This window comes from Trachemys scripta, chromosome 1 (genome assembly GCF_013100865.1).
Source record: "Trachemys scripta elegans isolate TJP31775 chromosome 1, CAS_Tse_1.0, whole genome shotgun sequence".
NCBI classification, from domain to species: domain Eukaryota; kingdom Metazoa; phylum Chordata; order Testudines; family Emydidae; genus Trachemys; species Trachemys scripta.
This window is the reverse complement of record NC_048298.1, coordinates 319017012-319030074: the sequence shown is the minus strand read 5'-3', so window position 1 is coordinate 319030074 and position 13063 is coordinate 319017012. Positions and strand designations below refer to the sequence as shown.

General features: G+C 39.8%; 1 protein-coding gene across 9 annotated transcripts in view; it reads right to left on the bottom strand.

The window, feature by feature from the left end:
• Positions 1 to 1103: 1103 nt before the first annotated feature.
• MRE11 (MRE11 homolog, double strand break repair nuclease) overlaps positions 1104 to 13063 on the bottom strand; it is a 45837-nt gene continuing 33877 nt past the window's right edge. For 7 of the 9 annotated variants that reach the window (XM_034758937.1, XM_034758939.1, XM_034758938.1 and 4 more), the window contains exons 16-18: positions 12128 to 12211; positions 8842 to 8900; positions 6850 to 8416 (exon numbers count right to left, since the gene is read on the bottom strand). In XM_034758937.1, the coding sequence (XP_034614828.1) occupies positions 8189 to 8416; positions 8842 to 8900; positions 12128 to 12211 (371 nt within the window). In that variant the 3' untranslated portion in view covers positions 6850 to 8188. Of the gene's footprint in view, positions 2859 to 4511; positions 4591 to 5448; positions 5517 to 6849; positions 8417 to 8841; positions 8901 to 12127; positions 12212 to 13063 lie in introns of those variants that run through there. The other 2 variants (XM_034758942.1, XM_034758934.1) reach the window with 2 other exon arrangements.

The following is a 13063-nucleotide window of genomic DNA, read 5'->3' as shown; positions in this document are numbered from 1 at the left end:
AAATACAAAGTACTCCACTCAGGAAGGCACAATCAGTTGCACACCTACAAAATGTGTAATGCCTGCCTAGGAAGGAGTCAACAGTGTAACGCTGTTGCAAAAAATGCAAACATCATTCTAGGATGTATTTGCGGGAGTACTGTAAGCAAGACACAAGAAGTAATTCTTCTGCTCTACTCCACGCTGATTAGGCCTCAACTGGAATACTGTTTCCAGTTGTGGGCGCCACATTTCAGGAAAGATGTGGACAAATTGGAGAAAGTCCCGAGAAGAGCAACAAAAATGATTAAAGGTCTAGAAAACATGACCTATGAGAGAAGATTGAAAAAATTGGGTTTGTTTAGTCTGGAGAAGATTGAGAGGGGACATGATAATAGTTTTCAAGTACATAAAAGGTTGTTACAAGGAGGAGGGAGAAAAATTATTGTTCTTAACCTCTGAGGATAGGACAAGAAGCAACAGGCTTAAAGAGCAGCAAGGGCGGTTTAGATTGGACATTAGGAAAAACTTCCTATCAGAGTGGTTAAGCACCTGAAGAAATTGCCTAGGGAGGTTGTGGAATCTCCATCATTGGGGATTTTTAAGAGCAGGTTAGACAAACACCTGTCAGGGATGGTCTAGATAATACTTAGCCCTGCCTTGAGTGCAGGGGACTGGACTAGATGACCTCTCGAGGTCCCATCCAGTTCTATGATTCTATTATTACCAGGCCAGAGCATACTGTACCATCCTCAACATTAATAGTTCTAGAAGTAACATTTAAATATAAAACTAGTTATGTTATATATAAAGGAGGTTATTTTACCTGTGTAGTGTAAAAAATATAATACCTTTGAGTTTTATAGTGATATTTGAGAACTGTGGCAATTAATCTAGAAGTAGTGCACACAACTGGACTATAAATCTGAGAGCTAAATGGGAGACCATGTAAAAGGGATAATAAGAAAAGACATAGAAACATTTGATTTCACACAGAAAATGGACAAAATATCTAAAGAAAATGCAGGATTGGCTCCTTGATAACCTGTGTGACTGGGACATTAAAAAAGCTCCCCTCAAACAAGCACTATGATGAAGATTTTTTTTAAAAATAATTTAGGAGGCTGTTAATTTATTTTCAGTACAAAATTTTATTTAGCTAGCAACATATAAAAAAAGCTATGATTTTACATTTAAATCCTTCAGATTCAATGCAAAATAGCGCCATACAACTTACAACCATTGTTCACATAACATTATATGGGGTTTTTATGACAGGAACTACATAAGGTAACTTTTCTTATTAGTGAGATTGATGGCAGTCTGGCATATTTTTGGCTTCTAGCACAAAACAAACAGTTCCCCTTTAAAGAGAAGCTTATAGCAGCAAGTCTATGCATAGCAAAAATAGCCATTGGTGAAGAGGCAGGAGAAGAGTCAGGCCACTGCAAACACTGCCAGAGTAAGCGTGTTCTGATACCATAAGGGAACAGATTGCTTTCAAAACTACAACCAATTATTTAATACCTTGAGGGACAAGTCCTGGATCTGACAACTTCCACAGAGTTCTCAGAGCCTCTATGGCTCATTTGGGTTCACAACGGCAAAAGTGAATGCAGACCCAGGGGTGGCCATGATAGGCCAGAACCATGGCCACACAGCTGCCAAACTCCATCTTGCTCCAGGAATAGTTCATGCTTCTGCACTTTCCCACCCAACTGTTGTATGTAGCGTAGTGTTTCTTCAACATCCCAGAGGCAAACAGTCAGGGAGACCAAACGGGCCACACAGCCCACCGAGAGGTCTTGCAGTTAAGCTCCAAACTGTCCTAGCTCTCAGGATGAAACTACTGAAGGGTAGAGCTGTGGTTTCTCAGTTGGCACCAAACATGGGGAAATCTTGACTTTTTAAAATAGCAACTGCTGTAATTCCTATTTTGATTGTTTTTCTGTTCTCACTTTGGAAACAAATCGTTCAAGCATTATTGAATGCATTACTGAATTGGTGCTGTTTCAGTGGGAATACTGAAAATAGAAAAAACAACATGAAACGTATCATTTGCACAAATAAACAGAGGCAGGGTCTCATCCATTACTGGCCCAATTCCATATTTTTTATACAGGTAAGACTAATGCCAACTTCTGAGAGTTTTACTTGCACAGCTGCAGGGTTCTATCCTAGAAGTCTCACTTGAGTGATAGAAATATGCAAACCAACTTAACCTAAAGTCATTTTCTAGAATTGCAGGCAGAATGTCACTTCTGTACATTTCTGACATTTTATAAAAGACAGTAACAGCAGACCCTTTCCGGGCATTAATAGCTTTAATATTGAAAGTTGCATCTTTGGGTCCTTGAATTTTTCTGCTAACCATACCAAACTGCAGATAAATGCAATGTTCGTTAGGCCAGAAAAATACGTTAACTGTATCCATCCATGCATAATGCTTTAATTTATTCCTCTATAAAATTTAAAACCCAGTGAGAAATTTTATAGAAGGAAGAATTCTTTTATATACGTCCCCAGAGATGAAAGCAACCTTTTAGAAGTTTTACAGAAGGGAAAATTTTCAAATTATCCTATGGAATATTTCTCAAAGTTTTTACTATTAGGCACTGGTATTTACATCTAGTAACCCAACATATGCATCAAGTTATATTGCATACACAGTACCACTGAGCGTTAATCTTTCACAAAAGAATTGAAACATTAAGGCAAAAAATAGTTTAGAGTAAAACACTATCTAAAACCTTGCATATTGTTTTCTGTTTCCATCACAAGACCTGGTCATTTGTGCAGTGTGATTTTATATAATGAATCCAGAATCATCTGTGCTTTCTTCTGGAAGTAGCAGTGCTCTTGAAGGGGTCAAATTCATCCTGCAATGTAAAAGTTCATTTTAAAAGTTTTCAAAGCATTTTGAATTACAAAGGCAGAATTAACATGAGAGTTGGCTAAGGCAGAAGGCCTGCCATTTTACTCCATATTTTCCACTTTGCCTGTTTCTGTTAGTTTCTTTCTTTTTGTTCTATTATTTTCAATATGAAGGGGGATATTATTTATTGATATAAACTGTAAATACAACAACATCATAAAGAGAGCAGTAATCAGGCTAGTTTTTAATCTGATTGGAATAGATATTCTGAGATTAGAATCAGTCATTTCCAAATATGCCCTAGTAAAACAGGAAAGACCTCTCTCTCTCTCGCACTACATATATTCCTGATATCTGTAAAAGAGAACATAGACACAATATATCTGCAGGGGTCAGGGAACAATTCTGTCCCCCTTATCATACAGCACTGCACAACTGTTTGGCAAAGTTCTTTACCATAGTCTCAACCAGTTTGCCTGGTACTGAAGTAAGACTGCAGAGGCAATCTTAGCAATTATAGACCAATAACCTTTTTTTTTAAAAAAATCACCATTACATTAGCTATTCTCCAGCCTTCTGACACAGAGGCTGATTTAAGTGATAGATTACATACCCCAGTTAGTAGGTGTGCAATTTCATATTTCATAGAATTGTAAGTGTAGGACTGGAAGGGACCTCAATAGGTTATCTAGTCCAGTCCCTTGCACTCAAGGCACAACTCAGTAATAACTAGACAATTCCTGACAGGTGTTTGTCTAACCTGTTCTTAAAAACCTCCAGTAATGGAGGTTCCATAACCTCCCTATTTGTTCCAGCGCTTAACTACCTTGACAGTTAGGAAGGTTTTTCTAATGTCCAACTCAAACCTCTCTTACTGCAATTTAAGCCCATTGCTTCTTGCCCTATCATCAGAGGATAAGGAGAACAATTTTTCACCCTCTTCCTAGTAATAACATTTTATGTATTTGAAAATAGTTATCGTGTTCCCTCTCAGTCCTCTCTTCTCCAGACTAAACAAACCCAATTTTTTCAATCTTCCCTCATAGGTCATGTTTTCTAGACTTCAATCATTTTTGTTGCTCTCCTCTGCACTTTCTCCAATTTGTCCACATCTTTCTTGAAATGTTGCTCCCTGAACTGGACACAATACTCCAGCTGAGGCTTTATCAGTGTGGAGTAGAATGGAAGAAGTACTTCATGTGTAGTGCTTACCACACTCCTACTGCTACATCCCAGAACTGTAGTGCAATAGTGTTATATTGTTTACTCATATTTAGCTTGTGATCCACTATACCCTCCCAGATACCTTTCTGCAGGATATGACTTATGAATTTTTAAAAGCTGCCTTTTTGCTTCTAATCATGTTTTTTACTCTGCTGTTTAGTCGTGGTGATGTTTATTTCTGTTTTTTTTCTGTATCTTTTTTTATTTGGGGCATACATGTCGTTTGAGCCTCTATTATGCATCTTTAACTAGTTTCCATGCAGTGTGCAGGCATTTTACCCTTGTAACTTTTCCTTTCAATTTCTGTTTAACTAGCTCCCTCATTTGTATCCCTCCTTTTTTGAAATTATGATATACCTTTAATCAGTTTAATATTTTGAAAAGTGATAATATGAAGTTGTGAGAATTATGACAAGAGAAGACCATACTGTACCTCATCTGATTCAAAGTCAACCCCTCTAGTTATTTGGCTTTGTGAGCTCCTTTTGCTGGATGTAGACGTGCTTGACAACCTTAAGGGTTACAACAGGAAAAACTTAATCATCATCACAGAGCATGGCACCAGAACCAGACGTTCTAAATTTTCTGTTTGGCCGGACCAAACCTAAATAAAAATATTGTTTGTAGATCCCATTATCCTGTTAATCCAGGTCACAGAGTTCTCAGGTTGCTGCTAAGTGTATGCATTAGTTCTGAAAACATGTAACAAATGAGGTTTTAGTGGAGGAATTCAGAAGTGATGTTCTTTACATGACAATCAGTTGTCTGCTGGTTATTAGCAATGGGGATTATATTTTCAGAAGAGAGACACTCCTAGGTGCATCCCTAAACAAAGTGACCAGATTTTCAAAAGTATTCAGCAACTCCCAATGAAAACAACAGGAGCTACTGTGTACCAAGGCCTTTTAAAAAAGTCTGGTCAGATGCCTATATGTGAGCAAGAGTGGAGTGGGGTGGGAGAACTGAATACTTCTGAAAATCTGACTGGTAATTAATATACTTTAAAATATGGTAAAACATACACATGGTCCGTTCTCATCATGGCAACATGCACTTTCAAGTCCTTCAACTGCATTTTCTCATACTAGTTGCTAAATGTCTCAAAAAGAAAAGAGGGGTGGGGAGGAACCTCGCTCAACCACGATGAAATTCTCTTACATCATAGAAGCTAATTTTTCTATTTAAAACAGTTGAGCAAATTTTTAATTATATATTAAATTTTGAATTTTTAAAAGTGAGTTTCAGCTAATGTAACTCTTTACTGACAATCAGAGAAATATAGTGCTACAGCCCAACTCATGTATACCACTCCAGAGGGGCTTACAGATCCTCAAACGGCTCTTTGCCCTTTTTGAAATAACTGTACCAACCTTTGAGTAAATTTGGAAGCAGCAGTAAAAGAAACTTCTTCCACATCAGAGTCATCATCTATAATGTCCTGGAAAAAACAATAATATTTTACAGAAGGTAGCACATTACGTACTCTTTTGGGATGAAACATTAGTGACAGCTACAGTGTACTAGTTATTTCGCTCTTCGTTTAGTGTTTTCTGGAGTCTACACTTCAAACAATTTAACCTGGATAAAACAAAAAAAACCTTCATAGGGACTACTCACATCCTTAACTTTAACCATGTGCTTAAGTGCTTTACTGGCTTGGATCGTGTAGTCTGCAAGGTGACTGGTAGATGGGACTCAGACTCTCTCTAGGCTTACAACTGTTATCAAGTTGTCCAAATTATTGACTTGCAAATTGACCCATTTTCTTTTCAAGTTCTCAAATCAGTTCATCCACAATATTTGTCCTGCTGGCCTTGCGGGAATCTCACACATTGGCTACAAATGGTGTAGTAAAGAAATAAATTTTGGCCTTAATTAGTATATTTTGCCTTTATTTTGAAAAGGGCAGTTAATCAGGGCTGGTCTACACTACACAGGTCGACGTAGCTTTGTATAGGTCTACGCTTAAGTTTGGCTCCTACCAATGTAAATGCTCTATTACACCAACTTAATACCACCTCCCCGAGTGGCACAGAGTCACAGTCAATGTACTTAGATCAATGCAGGGTGAGTAGACACTGGGTTATTTAGGTCAACCAACTGTCCTCCAGCAGCTGTCCCACAATGCCCTACATTGACCATTCTGGTCATCATTGTGAACTCTGCTGTCCTGGGATTATGGAGGCCAGAAGCCCTGCTTCCCCTTTGAAGCCCCATGAATTTTTGAAATTCCTTTTCCTGATTGCCTGGCGTGGCGAGCACACCTAGCAGCTCTCCACTGTTGAGTGCAGCTGCCCAGCTGACCATACTGGCTACATGCTACAGAGACACTCCAGCCTAAAGTGGACAGGAGACATTGGTTCTGCTGGGGAGGGAGAAGAGGCTGTGCAGGCACATTTACAAACCAGCCGCAGAAACATTGACATCTACAAGCAGATTGCTTGGGGGGATGCAGAAGGGGTACGACAGGGACTAGCAGCAGTACTGCATGAAAGCCAAAGAGCTCTGGCAAGTGTACCAGAAGGCCAGGGAGACCAACAATAGACTAGTAAAAAGCAACAGAGGGTCCTGTGGCACCTTTAAGACTAACAGAAGTATTGGAGCATAAGCTTTCGTGGGTGAATGCCCACTTCATCAGACATCTTGCGTCTGATGAAGTGGGCATTCACCAATACTTCTGTTAGTCTTAAAGGTGCCACAGGACCCTCTGTTGCTTTTTACAGATTCAGACTAACACAGCTACCCCTCTGATACTTAACAATAGATCTGCTTTTACAAAAAGCTACATGCCATACCCAAGCATCTCCCCTCCTTCCAACACTGTAGATACATCTGAGAAGCCAGAGTCATAAGTCCCTGCTGTGAACAGCAGGGAAGAGGAGGAAGAGTATGGTGGGAGAGGCAACCAGGGGAATCCAGCTTTGCAGCCAACCAAGACCTGTTTTTGACTCCACCACACTCCAGCCAGTCGAACATGGGGAAGCCTGATGCAGGGGAAGCAATGTTGGGTAAGTGTGTAGTTTAATTTTAAATTACAGGGATGCACCACAAAAGTAGCAGGACACATCTTTTGACTTATCCTTAATTTACTTGTGCTAGAAGAGGTCATGGTACAACCAACAGAGGGTACAACAAACCCTTTAGAGTTTGCGGGGGGGAGAGTGGGGAGAAGGGCACACAAAACAGTTTATGTATACAGGGCTGTCCTGTTAATCCTCCAGAGAGATCTCAATGAAACTTTCATGGAGGCACTCTCCAGTCCTCTTTCAAAAGGTTTCTAGGGATGGCTGCCTTAATTCTTCCTCCACGGTAGGACACTTTACCACACCACTCGGCAATAATTTCTGCTGGCACCATTGCAGTATTCAGGCTAGCAGCATATGGTCCCAGGCAGCTTCAGGATGCCTGCAGCAGCTGTGCTACCCTTAGGAGTGAAATATCAGCTCAAATCACTACCGCTTATGGAAAACGGTGCCAGTATTCAGTGACATTGCATATACTACTACAATCATGAAACTCAGCATTTCCCCAATCTTGGCAAGCCATGCTCACCGTGGCAGGTGCTGTGCACAAGCAATCCCAAGCAGAAGTGAGAATGTAGTGCTTAAAACTTTAGAGGTGCAAGGGGAGTGAGTTCAGAATCTTATGTTTCACCTTCCGTAGTGAAAACACAGACGATAACTCTGTGTGTTTTATCTGCAGCTGCTACCATTGCAGCTTTCTGGGTTTCCCCCTCCATACCCACAGAACACCTGAGCCAGATTGCTGCAAATCCATGCACTATGTACTGCACATTGCCGAGAGTCATAGTCCTGCACAGCAGAGGGTGATTAATGGCCCTGCACACTTCCAGGAATATGGCCCCAGCAGTAGGTTTCCTGACTCCAAATTGATTCCTGACTGACTGGTAGCAATCTGACATTGCTGGGTTTCCACAGTGTGATCGGAACTTGCTTCTCCACTGTCAGTGCAGCTCTCATTTTGGTGTTCCTGTGCTCAAGGGCTGAGGAGAGCTCAGCACACAGATCCAGGAATATGGCCTTGCACATCTGAAAGTTCTGCAGCCACTGCTCATCATTCCAAGCCTGCATTACGATGCGATCCCACCAGTCAGTGCTTGTTTCTTCTGCCCGGAAGCAGCGCTCCACCATCTGTAGCTGCTCCGTGAAAGCCACCAACAACATGGAACTGGTTCTCACTATGTCCCATAGCAATCTGTCCTCCAAGAAATAGTCTCATTCCTTGCAGCTCTTCTTGTGGCTCTGCAGATACTGCACCATCGTGCATCCTGCTTGCAACGCTCATGACAACAGCACAGATCTCGCAGGCTCCATGCTTCTGTTGGAGATAGCAGACAACGAGGAAGGCTGCACAGGTTTGGGGGATACAGATGACATTTTGGGATACAGACTGTTCCAAACTAGGAAGTTGACTCCATGCTCCCAGTTACCCACGCGTGACTTGTCTCAGCTCCATCATGCCTTGCCAAAACTTCCTAAAAGACAGTGCACTGCTAAGTTGCACAGTGGGATACCTACCCATAGTGCACTGCATTCTGCATCGATACAAGCACTCCTGGTCAGTACGTGTACCGCCGACACAAGGAGCCAAGTAAGCATGCACACAAGTGATGTACTAACTGCAGTGGCTGTATGCCAATGTAACTTGAGACGACATAAGCTTGTAATGTAGACATGGCCTCAGAGTGCTATACACAACACAGTAGTATTACAACTTTACACATATGCAAAATAGCTTCTCACCTCTGAGTAATTCTTAGCAGATGAATTCCGAGAGGGCTGTTGTCGGGCAGCTTTAAAGGCTAAAATAAAACAGATAAGAACATATCATATGGAAGGCACTTGAAATAACCACATTTCATTATCTGATCACATCATATCGCACAAGGGTCTCACCTTCACATTTTGACTGAAATGTATTTTACTACAAAGTATAAATAAAAAGGCCTGGTACACCGACTTATTATAGTTTACTTTTTATGATTTCTCCCACAACATACCAGACAAAATAGAGTTGTGCTTTTCCCAAGATAGTTAGTGGAGGCAAAACCCATAGTTTCCTATTCTAGCTGGGGAAAGTATAATCCTACTGGTTAGATAAAACATTCACAAATACAAACTAAATTAACATTTAGTTCATATAGCTTAATATTAACATTACAATTTATTAACATTACAAATTTCACATGCACCTGAAGAAGTGGGTATTCACCCACGAAAGCTCATGCTCCTATACATTTGTTAGTCTATAAGGTGCCACAGGACTCTTTGCTGCTATTACAATTTGAGAAGTCCAATTTTTCTGGATAATATATTTTTGCTTTATTTTAAGTCAAGTTTTCAGTAATGAAGAGTTTTATTCTAATTCTTGTAGCACAAGTCAACAAAACTGAAACAATAATTTGTTTCTCTCTGCCCCACCCAGTGTGGTATCTGAGACAATAAGGTGCTCATGCGGAAAGAGCCTAGATAAACAGATGCTGCAGTGTCTTCCAATATGGTACTTAGAATAGGCAAGACCTGCAGTATCTCTGATACTGTGATGTGTTAATTGCGAGAAAATGTTGATTTCTTAATGGTACTTATTGTATGAGGTTTCTTTTCAGTAAAGAAGAGAAACATTCTTCTATTTATCAAACAAATGCAAAAACTACCTCATAAAACAAATGACTTCTTCTTACTCACTTTCACTGAACTGTGGTTAATTTGCCTTGCTGCCTTTTACATTGGATATGATAAACCTGGCCTTGTTTAAACTGCAAATAGAGAAAACAGCTGTGTTCTTTTACAGATATCTGCGAGCAGTGCCTCACTGGTACAGTAGTCAGGTTTTGAAGGGATTCGGCACTGCTACATGAAAAACTTATTAGCCAAAGTGCATGCTTGGATTCCCAACTCGTAGGCAGATTCATTTTCAAATCAAGAAACAACTATCTTTAAGTGCATCCATTAGAGTTTTAAATTCTCAAAAGTTGCCACAAATCAACCTTTTAAACTGGATTTGAATACACTGGCTCCATCAAGAAAAGTCATTTGTGTTTTTGGACAACGCTTTGGCTCTGTGGCAAAAGCAAGTTTCTCAATTTCTGTGCAATGTTGATAAGCTAAATCTCCAGTAAGGCCTGGTATTCCAGTGGCTCCCTGAAAACCATTTGCCACAGTGAGATACACCAGAATTAAAATGGCCTGTACTTAAGCAATACATGCCAGCAGGACATTTTATCATCAGCTGGTTCTCCTACTGTATTTCTAATTTAAAAATTTAATTTGACCTCCTCAGAGCCAGACCTCTACAGGTGTTCCAATTATCTAAAGTAAAAACCAGACAGATATGAAAATGTCTTGTTACTAAACGTTAGAGTTTTCTATCACTATCGGACAGTTACTTCAAGAGAGCTTACATTTTCACCACTTATTCTGGTGAGGCACCAATGAGCATTAATTCACTAATTAAAGGTCCACATTAAAATCACAATAGAAAAACCACATTTAAAATAGTTTTATAAATATGAAAAGCACAGATCACTTCAAGTCTGGGAAGAATTAAAATTTTCCATTTTTGACATGAGCAACTTCAAAAAATCTGTCATATTTTTTACTCAAGAGCATGTATAACTTTCACAAGAAATGTAGATGTTTATTAAAAGATTTTTAGCATGCACTGCCTGGCCAATGAAAAGTAGTCTAATATGTCTGCAAAATAGGAGTTTTTAAAAAATACTTCCTAAAAACATTAGTTTTAGATTAAATTGCTCAAAGATGCACAAGTTGTGACAGCGATTCAGAAGAAATATAGGCTTTGATCCTACAGTGTGATGCACTCATGCAAGCCCATGATAATGGAGAGCCCCACTGACTTCATTAGGACTCCATGTAGATATTAGGACCCAGCCCTACGGATCAGCTGGCAGGACTGGGGGCACAGCTGTTATTAAATATAATGCCATACAATATTGAAGACTGTGCCAATTCTAAAGGACTTCATAAAAACCCCCACTTGTGCTGTGGTCCTGTTTTAAATTAAAAATGTAAATCAGTAGTAACTTCAAATAAAATGAATAGGTTCACTTTGTGCTAAGCTAATCCTATAAAATGCAGTTCATTTCTGAGTGATGCTCAAACAATGAAATGAGCCTTTATTTGGGCAGTGATGCAGATGAGACAAAGGTTACTTGGATATTTTAATGAATCAGCCGCCACTTCTTTTCACAGCTAATCTTCAAATATCATTGAGTTAAACATTCTTGAATTAAAAGAGACTTTGAAAGTGGTAATTTTGGAGACTACAGTGGTTCATTTGCATTCATGTGCACGAAGGTGGTAATAGGTCAGAATGTCTGGTATTAATTTTTCTGTTCCACATGATATACTCCAACTGAATACTTATAATAGAGTGAGCACAAGAGGGGCAGTACAAGGGAAAACTGAAAATAATGTTTTTATTAATATATGTAAAAAAATACAATATAAATCCAATATACTTCCAAAATGCAGAGGTTGTGCAATAAGTTTTATAAGGACAGGCACTAATGTACACCGGACCCTCGCTAGAACGCGCGTCTATATAGCGCGAATTCGCATATAATGTGGTCGCAGCCTTGTCCCCTTCTCTAAGAGAAGGCTTCATCACAAATCCAGAACTAGCCAATCAGTTTGGGCCACACAATTTGTGAGGCTTCAACAAAGACACTCTTCTGGATGCATTTTGCATCTGAAGGGGGAAGTTCTTGAAACAACCTGAACTCATCAGCTGTTAAAGTAGAGAGAGGCAGACCCATTAACCCCATTAATTAATCTTCTTAAAATGATAGGTAAGAGATGCGATAGGAAAAGAAGTCAGCTGGACTAAACCTCACTAACAGTTCACCTCCCTACTTAATAACAGCCAAACGAAGCTCCATGTGATGGTTGAATTTTATCTACTGAAAATAAAGGTTGCGTCATAAACTTCTTAACTTCATTATGGCATTCTGCAAAGTGACAGCAATTTGAGAGGGCATATGAAAACAACACACTATTCTGAACATACCATCTATGATAGACATATTCTTGGTAGGAGTAGACACAGGCTTGTAACTTCTACTGCTATTAGACTGTTCTTGGGTAGTGTTTCCTGTAAGGATAAAATACACACACACACACTCTCTCAATATTTAGCCCTCTTTGCATTTTTTCTGTTAATTATGAAATTCTAAAAAACAAGCATCAAAAGAACCACAACTAAGGGTACGTCTACACTGTAGCCAAGAAAGTGCTTCCCAGATCAGGAAAACAGACACTCCCTTGCTCTGCATGAACTAGAGAGCTGAAAATATCAGTGTGGCTGGTAATAGCACAAGTAGCAGCTCTGGCTAGCTACCTGAATACATACCCAGGGTGTCCAGGCGGGTTTGTACTGAGGGGATAGCATTGGTGGCAGCTTGAGCTAGCTGCCTGAGTGCACCCTCCCTCCCGCCCCAGAAACTGTGCATGTGCTCAGGTGCTACCCCCAGCTACACTGCTTTTTTCAGTGGAATACCAATTCAGTAATATTTACAGCCCATTTTTGTTTCTTCTTTAATGGTTTATAAGGAAGAGCCTACAGAACATATACAACACATTGCAGTGATTGATACCAATAATCAACAAGAATATTTGAGGACTGAGTAAGAAATTTAATAAAAACACTCATCTTTACCACAGTTCCACTCTTCAGACTAGAAAGTGGATAAAAATGGGAGCATGATTTAGCTTCTGACATATTGTCTGCCCCATGGCCAAAAACTTATTCCCTTTCTTGACAGTACATTGGCACATTTTCCCATTAGTGGTTTCCATAACCAATTTATTTTTGAAGTGCCCAGTCTTAATTTGAATTCAGAGGCCCTGATCTCGCTGTCAGATCTGCTAGTCCCCCTACAAACAGGCTGAGCCCATTGAAGTCAATGGGAGTCTTGGCTAGCTGATCCATCTGCAGAACTGGATA